Here is a 22,593-nt window from a genome sequence, read left to right on the forward strand (position 1 = left end):
ATAGAAAATACAACAAAGAGTCAATAATAAAAATAATGATAGAATAAAATAATGTTTATGTATTTTAATGACATTAATAACTGTATAATTTAGAATTCGGAGTTAGAATATTTTCAATGAAATATGAATCACTTTCATTTTAATTCATTTCATTTTATTCATTATTTAAGAAGATTGTATCGTATAATTGAAACATTTAATGATTGAATAATATTTAAATACATAATATGATATTAATTATTCAACATGTTTAAACATACCAAATCATGAAATATAAATATGAAAGTACAATATTAATAGAAGTTAAATTACTTGAAATTTGTTATTTTACATATTGTTATTCATTAACAACAATTAATCTTCATTCATCTGTTATTGAAATAGACATAATTCCATTCATTAATTTAACTCATTAAAATAAATTAATATCACACTAACAATAACATCATTTAGAACAACTTTGTTTTTATAAATGTTTGTGTAAATAAATATTAAGAAAAAACTGAAGAATATCAGAAGAATGACTATAAACAGTACTGAAAAAGAAGAAAAGATTAAAAAAAAATTTAATGATATAATTTTGATTAAAAATAAATACATAACAAACAAAGGAATGAAAAATCATTCATTAAACAATCACATACTTATTGATATGAATATTTGTTTACAATTACTTTATTTCATGACATTTCATTCATCTTCTTCAATAATTTAATTCATAAACCCAAATTATATCAACAATATTTAATGATAAATACAATGAAAAAGAATGACAATTATAGAAAGAAATAATCAATAATAATTATTAATTACTTAAATATATTTAATCATTTGAAATTATTTTAAAACAATAAATGAGTAAAATAAAAGAGAAGAAATACCACTTCTAAATAATAATATTTGTTTATTTGTGTTTTATTGTTTTGAGATGTCAATTGTTTAACACCATCGTTATTTTCTTCATCAACTTTCATGTTATTCGTTGTTTTGATATATTTGGTGATGAGTTTATATTTTCATAACTATCATCCATTTTATTAATTTATTCTTTTATAATTTATCTCTTTTGATTTAGTCTTATTTCATATTTCTATACATTTAATCTTCTTTATTTAAATTATTTACTTATTTATAAAAGAGTATTAACCATTACCATATATATATTTCAATGATAATTTAATTTGAGAAATGTCAATAACTTTATTATTTATCTCATCTAAATTCAATAACCATTACTATTCAACACTTTCATAATATGAATAATCATTTATTATATTGTACAAAAATAACTTTCTAATTCATTTCATCATCTAATTTTATATAATATCATTAAAATAAATAATTTTCTCTTATTCTTTGTTTCATATGATTAATAACAATACTACTATTACAATTACACCAGAAGTTATTTGTTTTTACCAATAATAACATCATTATTCGATAACAATTTGAAGAATTGAAGAATAGTTTTACTCTATGACTTTGTGTGTTATTTTCTTACAAAATCTATGAATTTACAAGAGATATATACAAATAAATAAGAAATAGAATAAATAAAATAGATAAAACAACATATGATAGAATAAATCTAATACCATTTTTAATAAATGAGTTAGTAAATGAAGAAGACATTAAAGTAATTAAATAATTAAAAAAAGACATAAAAAAATGACATTATTAAAGAAATTAAAAAAGTTATGATTAAAAATGTGATGAATGTAATGAAATACTAATTCTACAACAACAAAAAATAAACTCTGAAGAGTTTCTAAAAAAAAAGAATCAAAGACAAGACTCATCTTCATTAAACAAAGAATAATAATAATAAAAAAAAAAAAAAAACAAATCTATTAATACTAAATTAGTTGAATTTTAATATTTCCAAATAATTTTAAAGTCATGTTGAGAACATTCAAATGAATATACTTGTTTTGTTCCATAAAGTCTTAACACTTGTTGATATTCACCATCAATTAATAATGACTCAATTATAAAGCGATGAGTTTTTGAATAAGTATCAATGTTGTATGTTGAATTAATTAAAGAATAAAAACCAATTAATGAATTTTTAAAATAATGTAATTCAGCTTTTGTAGGTTGGTTTTGTCTAAAATAAATAATAGGATTCTTTTTGACTAAATTATGAATTGAAGAGTAAAAATGATCAAATGAAATATTAAATAATTTTCTATACTCAGTTGTAATTGAATTAATTATTACAACCCCATAATCTTTTATAAATTCCATTAATTTTAGTATTGCCACTAATTCATCATATGAATGATAACATTCATATATTTTAACTCTTTTCAACTTTTCTTCGTTATGAATTCTGTTTGATAAATCATATAAATCAAATTGAGGTATTATATTAATAAAATAAACAATAGTTTGTTCATTTAATTCAAGAATATTTGATATTAATTGGTTCATAAATTGAATTTCTCCTGAACCAGGAATGCTGAATACTTCTATTTCATTATGGTCTATTAAAGAAATTGAAAACAACTCAAATACACCAGTTTTAATCATAATGTTTTCTCTCTGTTTATTTTTTTATTATTTCTGAAAGTTAAAACTCTTCACTTTTTCAAAAAAAAAAAGAAATTGAAAAAATAAAGAAAAAAAAAAAGAATTAAAAGTAATGCAAAAGATTAAACTCCCTCCAAGACCAGAAAGTGTTTGCTCATCTACACCATGCAAATCAATATCACAGATTAGACATTTAATTAAAGAAGGTAAATATGAAATTTCACCACACCCACCATTTGAGAATCGACTTGAAAATGTTATTATGCCTGAAGATAGATATTTACCAATGAACATGTTATTTTCAGGAAAAAATCATCTTCCTAATTTACCTTTATTTCGACAACACTTAATAAGACAAGGTAAATTAACACAAGAAGCTGCTATTGCACTTATTAAACAAGCAAGAGATATATTTAAGAAAGAAGCGAATTTATTAACAGTATATGCACCAGTAGTAATATTAGGAGATATTCATGGACAATTTTATGATATGTTAAATGTTATGGATATGTTAGGAAGTCCAAATAAAACACAATACTTATTTTTAGGGGATTATGTTGATAGAGGAGATTATTCAGCAGAAGTATTATTTTACTTATTAGCACATAAAATATGTTATCCTGAACGTGTTTTTATGTTAAGAGGAAATCATGAAACAAGATTAATGTGTGAATATATGACATTTTTATTAGAATGTAATAACAAATACAATATGAAAATATATAATGAATTTTTAACATTATTTGATTCATTACCATTATCTGCATTAATTGAAGGAAATATTAATGGAAGAGTACTTTGTATGCATGGAGGAATTGGTCCTGATATTAATACATTAACTGATATTAATAATATTAATAGATTTATGGAACCACCAGGACAAGGACCATTAACAGATTTATTATGGTCAGACCCTATTAATGAATGGGATCCAGATGATCCAGAATGGGAAGGAATTTCACGATATGAATGGAGTAAAATTACATTTTGTGAAAATACAATGAGACATACATCATATTTTTATGGAAGAGGAGCATTAGAACCATTTTTACAAAGAAATAATCTTGCTAGTATTGTTCGTGGTCATCAAGTTCAAGATGATGGATATTTTGAACATACATTTTTAACAATTGATCGTCCTCTTCCATTATGTTTTACTATTTTTTCAGCACCAAATTATTGTGATCAATATAATAATCAAGGAGCATTATTATCAATTTCAAATTCACCATTTGATATTAAAACATTCTTATGGAAAGATCATCCATTCCAACTTCCAGAATTTCAAGATGGATTTAGTTTTTCACTTCCATATTTATTAGAACATTGTGTTAGAATTTTACAAGATTTAGTTATTTCTATTAAAGATAAAAAACAACAAACAATTGAAGATGTTGCAGCAGATGCACGTTTAAAACAAAAAACTCAACAACTTTTTGCTAAATCACAAAAAATACGAGAAAATCAAGAAAAATATCGAGCTATTTTATCAAACTCATATCATAAAAATATGACTAAATTTGAAAAAGCATTACAACTTGATAAACAAAATGAACAATTCCCAACACCAGAAATGATTGCATCAAAACAATCAAATCATACTGGATTATTAAGAAGAGGTGCATCATCTCCTGCTTTATTACAACGTTTACAACATGATCAATCTTTCTTACTTGATCATTCTTCTAAAAAAATACCTGTTTCAAATCAACCTGTTTCATCATCTTCTCATCAACAATCAAATCTTTCTCAAATGAAAAGACAATCATCTAAAACATTTAAACCCCATCAAAAGAAATAAAATCATTTAAAATGACAATCATTTATTAAAATTTCCTTCTTTTAATTTATACTCCTTTTTCTTTTCTTTTTTTACCTCTTTCTTGTCGTTGTTGTTCTAATCGTTCATCTGCAAATGGTATTTCATTTTCTTCTATACTCATCTCTTCTTCATATTTAATACCCATTCTTTTTACTTCTTGAATTTTTGGCATTTTAACTAAACACATTCCTTTAGCCACTTCATTATAAACTAACTTTTTAATAGCAAAAATATATTTACATTGATGTTCTCCATATCCTTTACAAAAAGATACAAATGCATTTTGTGATTTTTTAAATACAGTACGATTTTTACAACATATTTCTCTAATTTTATTGAAATATTCTTTTTCTTCTTCTTCATTTCTTTCAATTGTTCTTTCAATAATTTTTACATTTTTCTTTTCCATTAATAAAATAAAACTTTTTTCTAATGGTCCAAGAAATATTAATGAATGTCCAATACTTCCCATTCGAGCTGTTCTTCCAACTCTATGAATATATGTTTTAGGATCTTGTGGTGGGTCATATTGAATAATATAATTAATATTATCAAAATCCATTCCTCTTGCTAACACATCTGTACATATTAATATAGCTTCACAACTCTCTTCAAATTTTTTAATAACTTTATCTCTATTTACTTGTTTTACTTTTCCATGAATTGAATATATTTCTTTCTCTTTTAAATATCCTTCTTGATGTAAAATTTTAATTATATTATATATATAATCTACTTGATCACATGTTAATACAAATACAACTATTTTTTTATCTTTACTTTCTTTTAATACTCTTATCAATGTTTGCATCTTTATTTCATATGGAACAATACAATATTCATTTGCAAGTGAAATTGGTGTTAATGTATTATCATTTGATATTTGTATTTTATATGGATTTCTACATCCTGCAATAACAAATTTATTTAATTCTTTTGGCATTGTAGCACTAAATAATCCAGTACGTCGTTGTTTTGGTAAATGACAAATAATACGTGTCATAGATTGTGAAAATCCCATTTCAATCATTCTATCTCCTTCATCTAATATTAATACTTCTACATTATTCCATTCTAATTCAAATAATTTATTTACAATTACTTCTTCAATTCTTCCTGCAGTTCCTACAACAATATTAGCTCCTTTTTTCATTTCTTCTTCTAATGTAGAAATATCAATTCCTCCTGTTAATAATCCAATTGTCATATTAAAATGTTTACAAAATATTTTAGCAATATCATAAATTTGATGTGCTAATTCTCTAGTAGGTGAAATAATAATACCATATACTTCTTTTTTTTCAATACTTTCTCTTTCTCTTTTAATAATTTCAAATAATGGAATTAAAAAAGATAATGTTTTACCACTTCCTGTTTGACTTTGAACAATAACATCTTTTCTATCTAAAAATGCTGGGATTACAACCTTTTGTACTTCAGTAGGTTTACTAAACCCAAATTCTTTGATTGTGTCAAGTGTTTCTTTTCTTAAACTTGGTTGAAAATGTTCAAAATCACTAATCATTACTCTTTTTAACACTTCCTTTTTTAATTTTCATTTTTTAAAAAAGATAAAAAGAAGAAAACCCTTAGGGTTGAATAAGTAAATGAAAAAACAAAAAAGAACAACAATTAAAGTTATTTTGAAGTTCATCTCAATATTTCACTTTTATATAACAAATGGATTGTTTTACACAAAATGAAAATATTTCAGAACAACTTAAATTATCAAATGGTAAATTGTGGTTCACTATTGGTATTCTTAATGAAAATGAAGAATTATATGATGAAGCGATTCGTTGTTATGTTACAGCATTAAATCATAATCCATCTAATCTTGAAGCACTTTCACATTTAGCACATATTTATAAATTAAAAAAACAATATATTAATGCAGTATTTAGTTATGATAAATATTTAAAAATTAATGCAGAAGATGGAATTGCTTGGATGAATCTTGGAGAATGTTTTCTTGCATTACAAGAATTAAATAAAGCACATAGTTGTTTAAAAAATGCAAATAGATTCATTAAACAAGAACCTAAATTATGGTTTCAATTAGGTTGTTTATATGAAAAAGCAGGATTATTTGAACAAGCAGAAGCATATTATAAAAGAGTTTTAGAAAGAAGTTATCCAGAAAATGCAGCAGAACTTCATTTTAAAATGGCAATGATTTATAAACAACATGCACAATATGAAGAATGTTTTGAAATATTAACAAGTGAATGTTGGAATAATCCACCAGAAGGAATGACTCAACAAGATATTCTTTGTCAATTAGTTCAATTATTCCAATTAACTGATTCAATTGAAATTGGTAAAGATGCTCATGAAAAAGCAATTTCTCTTATTAACGAAAATGAACCACCATTTGTTTATATTTTATTAGGATGGTTAACTCATTTAATTGTAATGAATCCAAGTGTTAATGAAGTGTTTCATTTTGAAGAAGAATTCCCTTATCAAATTGTATTTGGAGTAATTCAAAAAGATCCAACAAATGTTCTTGGTCTTTATGTTTATGGAAGAATTCTTGCTGATAGTAAACATCAACAAAATGCATTTGATGCATTTCATCAAGCATTACAACTTGATCATAATAATCCTTTATATTGGTGTTCTATTGGTAATTTATATTATCATACTGAACAATATAGTGAAGCTATTAAAGCTTATTTTAAAGCTATTAGTTTAACACCACAATTACCTGAAGTATGGTTTAATATGGGATCTTTATATATTTTCCATAATCAAAGGGATGATGCTGCAAGTTCATTTAAACGTGCACATGAACTTGATCCAAAAAATCCAACATATAGAGCAATGCTTGATGTTGAAAAAGTCAGTGAAAGACCTCAAATCATAGATCCATCTCCTTTTGCTACATTACCTAATTATACTATTGATACATTTACAAAACCATCATTACCAACAAACATTCCATTGAATGTCTTAACTGAATTACAAAAAATAAGAATTCCTGATTTAACACAAATTTAATTCATTTTTTTTTTTTGTTACTTTTTTAGTATTTTTAAATTGAATATAAAAATTAAATAAAATAGTTATTTTTTTTTTCTTATTCTAAATGTTATTCTAAGTGTTCCATTGTATAGATAGCATATGCTTTAAGTAATAATTGTTGAATATCATTCTTTGTCCAATTTTTAGTTGGTAAATTTTGTAAAAATACAATTAATTCAGCAAAGTCTTTTTGTAAAATAGTAGTACTAAATATTTCTAATAAAGAACAACAACAATATAAATTTAATTCTTCAAATCCATTTCCATTTGGTTCTGAGATATAACCATCCCATAATATTAATGATAAATTTATAGGAAATTCTCTAATTAAACAACAATTAAACCATCTAAATGCAAATTGAATATATTGCATATTTAATTGTTTAAAATGTTCATCAACTCTTTTATTATATTTTTTTGTTAACATTTCTAATTCTTTTAATTCATGATGAATTCCTGGTTGGTCATATGTATAATGACTTTGAATAGATTGTAATATCCAACAAAAACTCCAATAAACATCTGCTTCTAATTCATCTAATTCAGTTTGACTAAACATATCAATTACTTTTTGTTCATAACTTCCAAAATAATATTCATCAATATATACTACTAAAAATGGTACTACCATATCACTCATTCCTTGTACATATCCTGATGCTGGATGTTTAATTGCATATGTTAATAATAATCTTTTCATTAATTGTTGGATTTTATTATGAAATAAAAATGGTATATCTCGTGTTAATCTATTCAAATCTTTAATAATTTGTTCTTCACATTTTTCTTCATTTAATGTTAATCCTCCTTCAAGTAATTTATTTGTCATAAGTAAATAATCTTTTCTTTTATTATGTAAATTTTCTTTTTGTTTATTACTTTCACATGGAATATATCCAATAAGTATTTTCCATACTTTTCCTCTTACTTGTTTTGCAATCCCATTTTTTGATAACTTTGATAATTGTCCTAAAACATCTCAATCACTTTTTTTCTTCTCTTTTCGTTTCTTTTTAAATAATTAACAAATTTTTATAAAATATTCTTCATCATAACAAACTTTTATTTACAAAATCCTTTGATAATATATCAATGAATTGTTGAAGATGTACCATTTCTTGTTCTTCAATAGATTTTGTTTTTAAGGTTAGACAATAATCAAAACTTTTAGTTAGTCTTGAATGAGTAAGTCTTTTCATCATTTTTTGTATGGTGATTCTTTTTAGTTTTTTCTTCCTATTCTCTTTGAAATTTGTTTTTTCAACAACCAAAAAAAAAACTCAAAGAAGAAAAAAGGGTTGTTATTGAACTAACTTATTTTTCTTCTATTCCATGTTTCATTTACACGTTCATTCCATTGAAAAAAAAGACATTGGTCTTTCATCCATTAAAACAATATCCAATTTAAATACTGATGATAATGAAGTTTATTTCTATCAAGATCCATTTATTTATTCTTATAAAACAAATGGTACATTAACAAAATTAACTATCCAAAATCTTCCTGATAATATTTATGATATTGTTTATAATGCAGATACTTCAAAATTATTATTTATTAATGAAAAAGGTGTTTATGAATCTTCAATTGTTAATGGTACAGCAACATTAAAAATAAATAAAGAAGGAATTAAACGAATTAAATTAAGTGATGATTGTAATTTTATTTTATTAATAAGTTCATCAGAATTATTAATGTATACTCCTGAATTTTCTCTTCTTAATTCTTTTTCTATTAGAGATGTTATTGATGTTTCCTTTTCAAGTAATACTCAATATGTTGTTGTTTTAACTACAACTGAAATGATTGTATTATCAACTGTTTTTAATATTAGAAATAGAGTAACAATTTCTAATCCACAATGTATGTCAATTAGACCATCTAATGAATTTATTACTGTAGCAACTGATAATATTTTAAATTTTATTGAAGAAAATTGTAATATTTATAAAACATTTAATCAACCAAATGAATATCATTCAAAACTTTTATCATGGAATTCAACATCTCAATTACTTTTACAAATAGTTTCAACACCTCTTCATGATATTCTTATTATCTCTTGTTATTGTTATGGTAAATTAATTCCAAAATATAGTAAATCTTTATCATTAATACGAACTGCTTTTTGGGATGAAGTTAATCCAATGAAATTTCATATTATTACATCTACTAATGAACATTTAACATTTAATTTCTTATTACCTATTTGTTCTACAAATGACCCAACATATAATATAATTATTCATCCACACACATATAATGATGTTTCTTTAACAGATTTAAATAAAGGAATTATGCCACCTCCTTTATGTCATATTTCTATTCCAATTCAATCAACTCAATATATTTATTCTAAAATAATTAATAATGAACCTTATATTATTATTATTGATTTATTTAATACTATTCATATTTTAAAATATATTGATAATCAAGTTAATAAAATTAATGAAATAAAATGTCCTGTTGATTATCCAACAAATATTTGTTTACTTTCTTCATTAGAATTATTTATTATTGATTCTACAAATCAAACATCAGTCATTGTTAATATTAATAATGGTGTTAATAATAAAATTGAATTTACAAATCTCCCATCACAACTCCATTCTCTTACTCAACTTAATGAAACATTATATTTCCAATTATTTAATGGAACAATTATTACTTCTCAAAAAACTACTCCTAATGATTATGTTATTAATTCAGAATTATCTTTATCTCAATTCATGCCTGAATATTCTATAGTTCAATTCAATAATAAAATTCATTCTTTTGCATTATTTGGTCATAAACTCTATGATAATAATACTGAAATAGGTGAAAATGTTAATTCATATTTGATTTCTAATGATTATATTTTCTATACTACATTAAAACATACACTTCATGCAATTAATACAAAACAACATTCAATTTTCATTAGGTCTATTGAACGTGGTTCAAGTATTATTAGTTATGTACCAAATGATACAAAACTTATCTTCCAAATGCCAAGGGGAAATCTTGAAGTTATTCATCCAAGAGGTGTTATTCTTGATATTATTACTGAGTTACTTAAAAAGAAAGACTATAAACAAACATTTGAAGTTGTAAGAAGACATAAAGTTAATTATAATTTTATTAGAGATTATGCTTTTAATCAAATTGTTGATGATATTCCACTCATTATTACTCAAATTGGACGTGCTGATCATGTAAATGCATTTTTATTATCATTAGAAAATGGTATTCTTGATCCACCTTATTCATATTATATTGAACATTCATTTGAAGATCATACAGAACAAACAAAAACAATTGCATTAGCAATTAGAAAATATCTTGTTGATTCACATTTCCCTTGTGATTTTGTTACAACATACCTTGCTACTTACCTTTTATTACAACCAATTGATTTTGCTATAGTTTTGAAGGATTTATTTAATTTTGATGAACAAGGTAAAATAGATGGTATTAAATATTTAAGTACATTCTTCCCAATTAATGCTATTTTCAAATCAGCATTACAAACACAGTCTAAGAAAATCGCTCAATTTGTCATTTCATATTCTTCACTTGATCCAAAAGAATATGAAGAACAAATTAATGCTCTTTCATTAGATTAATTTAAATTTTGAAATTTTTATTCATTTCTTTTTTTATTAGTTTATTTATTATTTATAATTATTAAAAATGTCATAACAAACCATTTTCTCATTTCTCTCCTTTTCCTTTTTTTGTTTTATCATTTTATTCTTATTCAATTCTTCTAATGATATTTGTCATTTTGTTCATTCTAATTATTACATTTTCACTAAGTACCTAATCATTGTATTGATTCAAATAATAATGATTGTATTAAATGTGAACTTAGATTTATGTTTGGTACAATTTTAGACAATAAAGCTGGTTGTTTACAATGTTATCTAGGATTTTGTAGAATTGAAAAAAATGAAAACCAAATATTATTTGTTGGATGTTAAGGGACATGTATTGACTGTGATGATCAAATTGGATGTGATTCTCTATTGCACCAATGTGATTCTTGTTCATTAAAAATATTCAATTCAAATAACTACTCAAATGAACAATGGAGATTATGTATTAACATATATTTCATTTGAAATTACATGTTTAATTTCATCATTATATGTTAAATAACTTCCATCCAATTTATAGACACTTGGATGTTCTAGTTGTGATGATACATGAGAACAACAATTTGTAAATCTAAACAATAATAAAAGAAATAATCCTTTGTATTATAAAATGTATATTACTTCACAAATATTAAAGAATTATCATTGTATTGAATGGAATACAATATCTGGTTGTATTAGTTGTAGTAATAGAGTACAACATGTATAGAATGTTCATAAGGATATCATTTAATTCAAATAAATGAGAATATATGTTATCTAAATTATGGAATTGAAAATTGTGATAGTTATGGAATTGATTCAGATACAAATGAAAGTATAGGTTTATTATATTCCAAAGATTTAACATTAATTGATAAAAAAAACATGTTCAAAATGTTCTTTTCTAATAACAAATTCTTCTGAATGTTATTATGATAAATATGAATGGTAAATTATGTAAGAAAAGATATGTTCATTCAACAGATACTATTTGTATTTCTTCAGAAACAGTTATTCTTCATTATTTAATTTATGAAAAACAAACAATTGGATATATTTAATGTGAAAATAATTATGTTTTAATACTATCAACTTCATGTATTTCATGTAAAGATTATTTTACATATTGTCTAGAATGTAATTCAACTCATTGTAATGTTTGTGAAGAAATGTAGATATTTGACTCATTTAAGATAAGACTGTGTTTATGATGATTCATCTTCATTATTATTTATTAGTATAGGATTAATAATAATGATTATACTTTTAATTAATTTAATTAATTTAAATATTTTTGTAAATATCAATTATCATTAATCAACAATCCATTATAATCTTCTTCTTGTTCATCATTCGTTGTTATTATTCCTTTTTCTAAAATTCATTAACAATTAATTCCATAACATAAAAAATTGAGATAAAAACAAACTGAACAATTGTTTTAAAGGTATAAAACATTGTTTTTCAAAAATAAAAGGAGAATATACTAATATTTGAGAAACAAGAATACCATCGCAAATTAATTGAAAGACACCACAACATACAAATTGTAATGGAACATTAAGTTCAATAAAATAAATTGTTTTGAAGAAATCACCTATAATCCAACCACCAATAGTAGAAAGTGGTAATCCTTCTGCATTTTTTGTTTTATAATTTTTAAGTATTTGAGGAAAGGCAAGAAGAATTTCAATTGTAGTTGATAATCCACCAATACATTGAACAATAAGATTAATTTTTCTTGTGACAAAAGAAATAAAGATAACAATGGTTGTAAATAGAAGAAATGTAGTTATAACTTTTGAGTATATCAAGTTATGAAGTAGTTTAGATGATAAAAATATTAAAATTAACATTGTAATAATAATAAAGATACTTTGAATCAATAAAGAGATTTCAAAAGGTTCTCCAATATAAAAACCAATTCTGAGAACATTACTTATTAATAAAATATAACAAGTTCCAATACTAAATGATTTAAATTGTTGTTGATTATTGTGAGATATGAAAAATTGAGTATAAGGAAGAATAGGCATAACAATCATCAAAATATTTATAAAATAAGTGATGAATAAAGTAAACATCAAATTATAAATATTTAAAAGTTCTTTTATAAAAAGATCAATTATCATAAGGAGAAGATGATTTTCTTTCATTCCAAAACATTTTAAGTGATGTTATGAATGGTTTGTCACAAAGCCAAATAACTAGTAATTCAATAAATCCTAAACATACACCTAGAATCAAACAAATAAATGATTGGGTTGAAAAGATATATGAAATATAAGTATTAATTCCAAAAACTACAAATAAAGATACTAAAGTAAGTTTAGTTGGAGTACATTTTTTCCAAGGTAAATAACCATATAATTGATAAATATTATAATGAGAATAAAATGCACGTAATATCATAGAAATTATATTAGAAATAAATAAACCTGAAGGACCAAATAATTTAGATAATACAATACATAAAGAAACATAGATAATAGAAAAAAGAAACATCAAATTATTTGATGTATTTAATTGTTCATCTGTTGCTGTTGCATGGAAAAATGATTCTGATATTCCATTAATAGCTATAGTACTTATAGTAATAAATGCAATAATAAGTAAATAAGAATTATTTGTAAATTCTTCATTTTTATATAAAAAGTCAAGAAGAGCTTTTGAATAAGGAGGACCAAAAACAAGAATAAGTAATGATAAATGAAGAATTATTTTTAAAAATGAACAAAATGCATTAAGTAATTCATCTTTATTTTGACGAATTTTAGAAAATAAAGAATAACTAACATCTTCTATTGGTAAAAATAAGAATCTAACAACTAATGATGAAATATTTGAAATAACACTAAATATTCCTTGAATTGTTAATGTTGTTGTTACAATAAGAACTGCTTTTTCACCTTCTTGAAGTAAAAACTTTTGAATAGTTTGTCTTCCAAAAAGCCATAAATTATCTGAATGTGATTTTAATGATTTAAATGAAATCATTTGAATATCAATTTGAGGGAGTTTAATTGAATGATGATAAGAAATAAAAATTGTTAATGAAGATAATGCAAATAATGTTGGTTGAATAATTAATGCATATTTTGGATATAATGAAATTAATATTGCTTGTAATATCATTCTAATAAAAATACTTGGTAATTCACAATAAATTCTAAATATATGTTTTTGTGTTAAAAGCATATAAACTAGATATGGTTCTTGAATAAGTTCTAAAAATAATCCTATTGAATGTATGCAATAAGAAAGTAATGCATATTTCATTTCAGGTGCTTGATAATAAAGAATAGGAAGTGCAATTATATTGATAATTAATCCAACAATAATAGTAATTAAACTAAAGGATATTCCTTTTGATAAATTATCTGTATATTTTCTCATAATTGTTCTTCTGGAAAATTCTCTTGAAAGAAAATAAACTATATTCATTAATAATTGAAGATGAACATGAAAAAATCCTGTTACTTCTTCACCAACAGATCTAATAACTATTACATTAGAAATAAATGTTATTGACCTTTGTAATAATTGAAAAAGAACAGATGATGCAATTCCACGTAAAGCTCCACCTACAGTTTGTTGAGGACAATTCATTATTAATTATCCTTTTTTAAGTTTTTTTTTTTATTAAAAAAAAAATAAAGTATCGTTAAGTGAAATAATTAATAAAAGAAAAGAAAATCAATTAAATTGAACAAGATCATTTTCATTAACTCCTTTTGATCTTGCATATTCTAAAACATCAGCCTTCACATCTCTAATAATTTTAGAAGTACTTAAATAACCTCTATCAAATACACTTTGAATACCTGCATGTTCTTGTTTCATATTAGATTTATGAATTGTTAATCCTCTTTTACAAGTAAAAAGTGTACGTTGAAGTAATGAATATAAATTTAAGACATAATCAACATCATACTTTTGAATATTAGGTTGTTTAAGAAAAGTATCACAAATAGCACCTATTCCACCATTTACTTCAGCAACAAGAATACCTTTAAGTTTTGGTTGTAATGACATAATATTAGTATCTTTATTTTTAAAATCTTCAATTGATGTAGATAAATCTTCTAATTTATTATCTACATCATCAATACAACATTCAATTGGAGACATTACTTTTTGAATAACACTTTGAACTTCTTCTCTTTCAAGAACTGAAGGAATATTATGTTTTGTTTTATAAATTGTTCTAACTTTTTGTGTATCTTCTAATCCAGGATGTTTTTTATCTGTTTTACATGTTTGTTCACTTACAAAAACTCCTACTCCTGTGAAATTTACATTGAAATTATTTTGTTTTCTTCCATCTTTAAATGGATAAACATTAACAACTGTATAAAATGGAGTTGTACATTTATCAATATCAATTCCTTCAATATTTGTTTTCCAATCTGGTGAAATACCAATTCCATTAAGATCTTTTTTACGCATTTCTTTAATCTCATTTCCAAATTCTTTTAATCTTAAAGAACTTCTATAAATATATTGTTTTTTATGATCTTTTTCAAATGCTTTTTCTCCATAAAATCCTACACAATAATAATACCAAATAAATGGTTCTGTAATTCCATTATAAAGAGTATTAACTTCTTCATGTGCAAGTGCTAATTCTGCATAATTTTTATTAGAAATAAAATATGGAATAATAAAGTTATATAATGCAATAGCAAATGAATAAACATGTGCTGTTTTAAATAATTGTACTCCATGTTTGACTTCTTCTACTAATGTATCAGTATTTAATGTTGTTGAACTACTTTGGAATGATGGTTGTTTATAATCTAAGAAATCATTAGTAATTTCTTTTAAATATTCTACATTTAATGGATGAATATCATCTTTAATTGTACAATAAATAAAATGAATAATATGAACAATAGCAATTCCTGCTTCAACATAATTTCCTCTTTTTTCATGTTCATTTGCAATCATTTTAAACCATGGAATATGAATTTGTGGACAATCAATATATTTTTGTGCAATTTCTAATTTTCTTTCAGTAATTAAATCAATAGCTTTTTCACTACTCTTTTTAAGTATTTCTAAATCAGATAAATCTCTTAAAAATGATTGAACATGATCTCTTAATAATTTTAATTCTTCTCCAAATTTTTTATTATTTTGTTCATCATCTTTCATTCCACTTTGTTGAATTTCTTGTGCTGCTTCATTTTTAGATGGTAATAATATAATAAATTTAGGATGTTTTTCACAATATTCTTGAATTTTTTGAATATCTTCTTGATTTACATATTTATTATATGATGGGATTTTTTCATTTTCTATATTTTTAATAACTTGTGATATTTCAATTAATTGTGTTGTTGGTTCATCATTTTGGAATTGAAGTAATTGAACTGTAACATTAAAACAAAGTGCATATTCTTTTCTTTTATCTTCATACTCTTTTTCTTTTTGACTTTCTTTATTTAATAATCTCATTTGTCCTAATAATTTTGTTCTTAATTGAGGTGGTGGTAATATTTTCTTTCCAAGTTCAATAAACATTCTAAATGATTTTTCTTTTTTATAATTATCTCCATAATATTCTTGAATTATTCCATAACTCGAATTAATACTTCTAAATCGTTGATTTAATTTTCCTGCCATGCTAATAATATCTTCTATTTGATGTGTACCTACTACAAATTCTGTAACATCACTTACTGCAACTTCCCATGCATAAACTTTAACTATTTCTTCACTTGCTGATAATTCTACATCCATTTGTTCATTTTCATCTAATACTTGTTTTTCAAATCCATTAATAATATCTTGTAATTCAGTTGCACTTTTTAATACTCCTATTCCCATTGGTAATATATTATTCCAACTCTTAAATACTACATTCCATGATGAAATAGACATAACTTCATTTTCTTTCTTTAAAAATTCATTATGACTTCTTTTTGCCATTTCAGTTATAGCATTTAATTTTCCAATTGTTTGTTGAAGTTTTTGTTGTGATGAAAGTAATACCATTACATTATCATCTTTTGTTGCTAAATTATCACATGCATCATTATATAATTTACTTAAACTTTCAGATGATTTTTTTAATTCATTTTCAAATTCTTTCATTTTATTTTCATGTTCTTTTTCAACTTCAATTTGTTCTTGTTCAATATTAATTCTTGCTTCTACTAATTCTTTTGTTTTATTAATAATTTCTTTTAACGTATCTCCACTTATAGAAATACTTGATCCAACTTCTTTTAATTCTTTAATATATTCTTCAAATTGTTTTTGATGTTCATCTAATTCTTTACATAATTCTTTAGCTTTTTGTTTATATTCTTCTTGTTTCATTTGATGTTCTCCAGTAAATGCAACACAATCTCTTATTGTTTCTAAAACTCCTCTAAGATAATTATTTGTTTTTAATTTTAATCCTGAAATAGTGGTTTCTACTTTAACATTTTTTTCATATTTATTTAATAATGTTTGTGCTGACTCATTAACTTCATTAACAGGATCTTCTTTCCATAAATTGATTAGTTGTCTAACAACTCGTTCTTTTGTTCTCCATTTTCTATCTCCTCCATTTTGATCTTCATCAATCATTTCAAGAAGTTTTAATCTTCTTTGAACTACTTTATTTCTATAATTTTCAAATGCATTAATATCAATAACATCAACTGATTCTTTTTGTTTCATACTTTCTTCTTTTTGTCCATGGAATTTTTCTTGTGAAAAATCGTCTCGTGCCCATTGTTCTAATGTATTTAATGCTCTTTCAATTAATGAATTATCTTCCCCTTCCTTTGTTCCAATAGTTGCTAGTGCAGCAACTGTATGAATTCTCATACATTGTGTACTTCCTAGAATTTCATAATTTGTTCTAACAAATAAATAAAATACTGATGTTGCATTTGTTCTAATATCTGGATCAGGATAATTACAATAGTTAATAATTCCTCTTAATAATTTATATGAAAAATCTAAATTCTCTTTAAATAAATAATCACCATATGTTCTAACTAATTTTCTTATAAATTGGAAAAATCGTTTAATATATTGTGCAGGTGGTGGTTGAACAAACATTTTATCACTTATAAACCTATTAATTTTATTCATTTCATCTACATCTTTTCTTTCAAATAATTCTTCAAATAAACAATCAACAACATCAAGAATAACTAATAACATGTCATCATAAATAATATGATCTCTTGTTTCATCTCTTTCAATTGGTGCTTCTTGTACATCATTTCCAAATATTTTTCCTAATTTTTTATTTCTTTTAGTATATGCTTCTGCACTTCCTAATCCTGGTGATGGTCCAAATAATAATAAATCTTGTGTATTTTTTTCATTTGCTTTTGGTCTTTGTTTAACAATACTTCTTTCTTCTTTTGAATTTTCTTCAAACATTGAATTTAATCTTAATTTTTCACTTTCTGCTACTTGGAAATTTTGTATATATTCATTAACTAATTGTTTTCTTATTCCTAAATACATTCCATTTACATTTCTATATTTCTTTTTATCACTATCATTTTTACATATTTCTCCTGGCATAAAACTAAGAATTTCTTTTGCTGAAACAAGTAATTCAATAAAATTCATTATTTTTGAAACTACTTCTAATGAAATATATCTTTTTAAAACTTCTCGATTTACATTCTTTAATATCCAAATTAAACAAAGATAAAGGTCTTGTGTTTCAAATGTTTTTAAATTCTTTGTTGACCAAATGTCTGTTATTCGTTCAAAATTATCTATAAAATCAAATACAAATGGCATGAAATATTCTGCTATTCTTTCTTTTTTATTTTCAAATCTAACATCTAAATCACAAAGAATAATTCTCTTTAAAAGAATTACTAATGCATATTTTGAAATTTCATTACTTCTTGATAATAATTTAATAAATGATGTTTCTATACTACTTGCAAAATAATGTCTTTCATTAAGTAATGATCTTAATTCACCAACACTTTCAAATAAATTCGGTTTAACAAGTAATGGAATATTAACTTCATAAAAATATTCATATGAATTTAACACACTTATGAAATCAACTCTAAGTATTTGTGTAGCTAACCAACATTTACTTCTTTTTTCTGGACTTGGAATAACTGATTCTACTTCTATATGATTTGCATTCATTGGATCTCCTACAGGTTCAAATAATGTTGTTGTTTGTGAATCATAACATCTTGATAACGCATTTATATAACTATCCATTGCTTCAAACCCAATGGTATGTGAATAAATTCTTATTAAATCATTTATAAATAATCCAAAATCTGCATTTAAATAAAATAATCCATTTGTTTCTTGTTTAGATAAACAAAGTCTAAGTCTAATAGTTTGAGCTAATGTAGTTCCTAATTCAATGACATCAGAATTAAATTGTTGGAAAATAGGATTTTCTCCTAATTGTCTAATTTTTTCAAGTCTATTACTTGAATCAAAAATACCTAATTCTTCAAGATATAATGTTAATGATTTAATAATAACATCAAAGAAAAACCAACAATATTCTACAGCAACATCTACAACAACAAGTCTTTGGTCTGTAGTATCTTTTTGATATAATATCTTTTCAAAATACCATAATAAACAATTTGTAAGTTTCATAAAAATTGGTACTTGTTCTGTTATTCCTTCTGTATCATTGTCATCAATAGGATTAGTAAAATAATAATCAATGTATGATGTTAATATATGATTTCTTTGTCTATATGTATTATGTGGTGCTTTTTCTTCTTTTAATAATGCTGCAAGAACTTTAAGAATATACGTTAAAATAACATCATGTTCTAATTTTTTACCATTTGAAAATTTTCCTCGAGGTGTTTGAACTATTGATCCTTTTTGTGGACTTGTAGTTGTTGATTCTGTTTCTTCTGTTTTATCTTTTTTTTCTTCTGATTTTCTTTCAATAACTGTTTTAATTCTATGATTATTAAACATTCCAAATAAATTACTCATAATAACTGGGAAAAAATGCATTAATTGAATAACTGGAATATTATGTACTTTACTTAATACTTCTTCAACATCTTCAATTAAATTGAATGAACATACTTTATCCAATAATTCATAAAGAGATGTACTTCCTGCAAATATAGTACTATGAATATTAATATCAACTACAAGATATGACATTTTATCTCCTACTCCATCTCTTACTTTATCAGTAGATGTCATATAACCTGTAGTTCCATCATATGTATATACTGGTAATTTATATTCTCCATTAACAATTAATTTTCCTTGTTCAAATAATGGTCTATATGCAAAATATTGTAATGTTGTTTCTTTCTTTTGTTCTTCTGGAAATGTAACATCTTGAATTAAAAAGAAAAAATGATATTGATCATTAAGATTTAATGGTAATTTTACTTTAAATTCATCTAAATAAAAATCTATTTTATTCCCAATACTTACAGTTGTACAAAATGATGTTACAAATGATTTATCATCTTTTTTTCTTGAATAAAATGCATTTAATATATTACTTGGATCTTTTAAGTCTTTATCTGTACATCTAAAATAACATGTTATTACAAATTTTGTTTTCTTTTTATCTTTTTGTGAAATTGATGTAATATTTAATTCTTTTGTTGTAACATAAACATTATTTGTAAAATCCATAAAGAAATTTTTATAATTTTCAATAGATGTAAAATCTTCAAGCATTCTAATTCCTTTTCCTTCTGGATTACTATTTTGAAGAATATATCCTGATGCATCTTTAATAAGATATTCTTTTTGTATTATACCATGATTTTTATTTTCATATCGTGCTTCTTTTGTGAGTATTTTTTTCATTGAATATCTCCATGTAATATTTAATTGTTTACTTTTATTATTATCACTTTTTAAAAATGTATCAAATTCTTGTTTTCTTTCAATGTCTTCTCTATAAATTGGTAATTCTTTTGATTGAAATGTTGAATTATTTCCAATTAATATTTCTCCTAAATCTGTTACTCCAATTCCTAAAAATTGTTTATAATTACTTCTTTTACTTTGATTTTTAATAATTTGTGTTTTCTTTTTCTTTTCTTCTTTTAAATATCCTTCTTTACTTGCATTTGGATCAAGTTCTGCATATTTATATATTAAAAGAACTCCTTTAATTTTATGTTCTGTTTTCTTAAAATAATCAACTCTCCAATTAATACAAAAGGTTGTTTTGTTATTTATATCTTTATTATTATTTCTTTTTTCCATTGAAAAATCAAGATAATAATTTTCTGTTAATTTTTTATCCATAGTAATATCATATATACAAAATACTCCAAATAAATCTTCATTAGGACAATCATTCGTCTCAATTTGTGGAATATCTATTATCCATACATCACTTGTTGTTTCATTTGGATTCATTAATAATACTTCTCTTCTTCCACATAACGTTTCTTTTTCATCTATTGGTCTATACATTTCATCATAATGATCAAATAAATTTTTATATGTTTGTCTTGGATTTAATTGTTGAATATTATCATCAATTAAAATTGAAATGTTTGCTGAGTCTTCCGTAGTTAAATCTTTTCCATATGGTCTTAATGGATCTTCTGAATTTTCCATAATGACTTTTTCAAATGGTATTTTTCTTTTTTGAACTTCAGTTGTTTTATTAAAAATCATATTTAATACACTTTGTTGTAATGCTGGTAAATTTTTCATTTCAATCCCTTTCATTACTTCTTCTATTGCTACTTTTGACATATGTGGTTTTTCATTATGAATAATATTAATATCTTTTACATTAAGTTCATTTTCTTTATTTGTTAAATTAACGCTCTCACTAATAATATCTTGTTCTGTTTGACTATCATGAATAAAACTTCTATCATTATACTATATTTTTAATTTCTCTGTTTATATACTATCTTTTTTTTACAATATAACACAAACATTTTGTAAATATTTTGGTTTATCTTGATCTCTTTGTTGAAAAAGTGAGTCTTCATGTCGATAAACAGGACTATTATCTAATGATGACTTATTTACTAAATACTCTTGGTCTGTTTCAATGTATTTACAAAATTTCATAAAGTCATTAATTTTAATTCTATCTGTTTGCATAAGAACGTTTGACATAATACTTTGAATGTGTTCATCTGTTAAATACATGCCTTTTTCGTTTTGGAGAAATTCTCTTATTTCTTGAATTGTTAATTCTCCAAACCCATCACTGTCATATTGCTGTTTTTATTAATTTTTTTTTTAACCTAAAACTTATCAAAAAAAAAATGAACAAACATAAAATAATAACGTTTGATTTGGATTTGGATTCATTGAAGGTGTAGGTAATGATTCTCTATCACTTTGATATGATGTCGTTTTTGCTAAAGAACTTCTTGTTTGTTGACTTGTATGATCAGAAAATAATTTGTCTTTTTTAAGACTAATTGGTTTCTTCCTTCTATCTTTTATACTCATTTTTAATTTAGACTTTGTATTTCTTTTATTTTAAGTTTTCCTTTTTTTTATTTTTTGTCATTTTATTAGGCGTTTAACCAATAATGTCATATAAAACGTAATTAATTCTTTTTGGAAAATATTCTATTAGACTTAATATCACTCAATAAGGTATTTACGTT

The 22,593-nt window shown here is 23.5% G+C and overlaps 9 protein-coding genes across 9 annotated transcripts; 3 read left to right on the plus strand and 6 right to left on the minus strand.

Annotated features, from left to right (window-relative positions):
- Positions 1-1,872: 1,872 nt before the first annotated feature.
- Positions 1,873-2,532, minus strand: EHI_151170 (uncharacterized protein; the record flags this gene model as incomplete). Its single annotated transcript, XM_652329.1, has 1 exon — positions 1,873-2,532. The coding sequence occupies one exon, from the start codon at positions 2,530-2,532 to the stop codon at positions 1,873-1,875; it is 660 nt and encodes a 219-aa protein (XP_657421.1).
- Positions 2,533-2,644: 112 nt separating this feature from the next.
- EHI_151180 (calcineurin catalytic subunit A, putative) lies at positions 2,645-4,333 on the plus strand (the record flags this gene model as incomplete). The annotated part of the gene is made up of 1 exon (XM_652330.1): positions 2,645-4,333. The coding sequence occupies one exon, from the start codon at positions 2,645-2,647 to the stop codon at positions 4,331-4,333; it is 1,689 nt and encodes a 562-aa protein (XP_657422.1).
- Positions 4,334-4,379: 46 nt separating this feature from the next.
- On the minus strand, positions 4,380-5,879 carry EHI_151190 (DEAD/DEAH box helicase, putative; the record flags this gene model as incomplete). The annotated part of the gene is made up of 1 exon (XM_652331.2): positions 4,380-5,879. One exon carries the CDS (start codon positions 5,877-5,879, stop codon positions 4,380-4,382), a length of 1,500 nt encoding a protein of 499 aa, XP_657423.2.
- Positions 5,880-6,034: 155 nt separating this feature from the next.
- EHI_151200 (uncharacterized protein) lies at positions 6,035-7,357 on the plus strand (the record flags this gene model as incomplete). The annotated part of the gene is made up of 1 exon (XM_652332.1): positions 6,035-7,357. The coding sequence occupies one exon, from the start codon at positions 6,035-6,037 to the stop codon at positions 7,355-7,357; it is 1,323 nt and encodes a 440-aa protein (XP_657424.1).
- A 91-nt stretch (positions 7,358-7,448) lies between these two features.
- Positions 7,449-8,580, minus strand: EHI_151210 (TBC domain containing protein; the record flags this gene model as incomplete). The annotated part of the gene is made up of 2 exons (XM_001913315.1): positions 7,449-8,350; positions 8,442-8,580. 2 exons carry the CDS (start codon positions 8,578-8,580, stop codon positions 7,449-7,451), a joined length of 1,041 nt encoding a protein of 346 aa, XP_001913350.1.
- Positions 8,581-8,713: 133 nt separating this feature from the next.
- EHI_151220 (uncharacterized protein) lies at positions 8,714-10,993 on the plus strand (the record flags this gene model as incomplete). The annotated part of the gene is made up of 1 exon (XM_652334.2): positions 8,714-10,993. One exon carries the CDS (start codon positions 8,714-8,716, stop codon positions 10,991-10,993), a length of 2,280 nt encoding a protein of 759 aa, XP_657426.2.
- Positions 10,994-12,311: 1,318 nt separating this feature from the next.
- Positions 12,312-13,053, minus strand: EHI_151230 (PQ loop repeat protein; the record flags this gene model as incomplete). Its single annotated transcript, XM_652335.2, has 2 exons — positions 12,312-12,382; positions 12,438-13,053. 2 exons carry the CDS (start codon positions 13,051-13,053, stop codon positions 12,312-12,314), a joined length of 687 nt encoding a protein of 228 aa, XP_657427.2.
- Positions 13,054-13,129: 76 nt separating this feature from the next.
- Positions 13,130-14,617, minus strand: EHI_151240 (0ligosaccharide translocation protein RFT1, putative; the record flags this gene model as incomplete). The annotated part of the gene is made up of 1 exon (XM_652336.1): positions 13,130-14,617. The coding sequence occupies one exon, from the start codon at positions 14,615-14,617 to the stop codon at positions 13,130-13,132; it is 1,488 nt and encodes a 495-aa protein (XP_657428.1).
- An 87-nt stretch (positions 14,618-14,704) lies between these two features.
- EHI_151250 (uncharacterized protein) lies at positions 14,705-22,432 on the minus strand (the record flags this gene model as incomplete). Its single annotated transcript, XM_652337.2, has 3 exons — positions 14,705-21,847; positions 21,905-22,195; positions 22,253-22,432. The coding sequence occupies 3 exons, from the start codon at positions 22,430-22,432 to the stop codon at positions 14,705-14,707; spliced, it is 7,614 nt and encodes a 2,537-aa protein (XP_657429.2).
- Between the last annotated feature and the right edge of the window lie 161 nt (positions 22,433-22,593).

This window comes from Entamoeba histolytica, genomic scaffold (assembly GCF_000208925.1).
Source record: "Entamoeba histolytica HM-1:IMSS scf_1104750518587 genomic scaffold, whole genome shotgun sequence".
NCBI lineage: Eukaryota > Evosea > Mastigamoebida > Endamoebidae > Entamoeba > Entamoeba histolytica.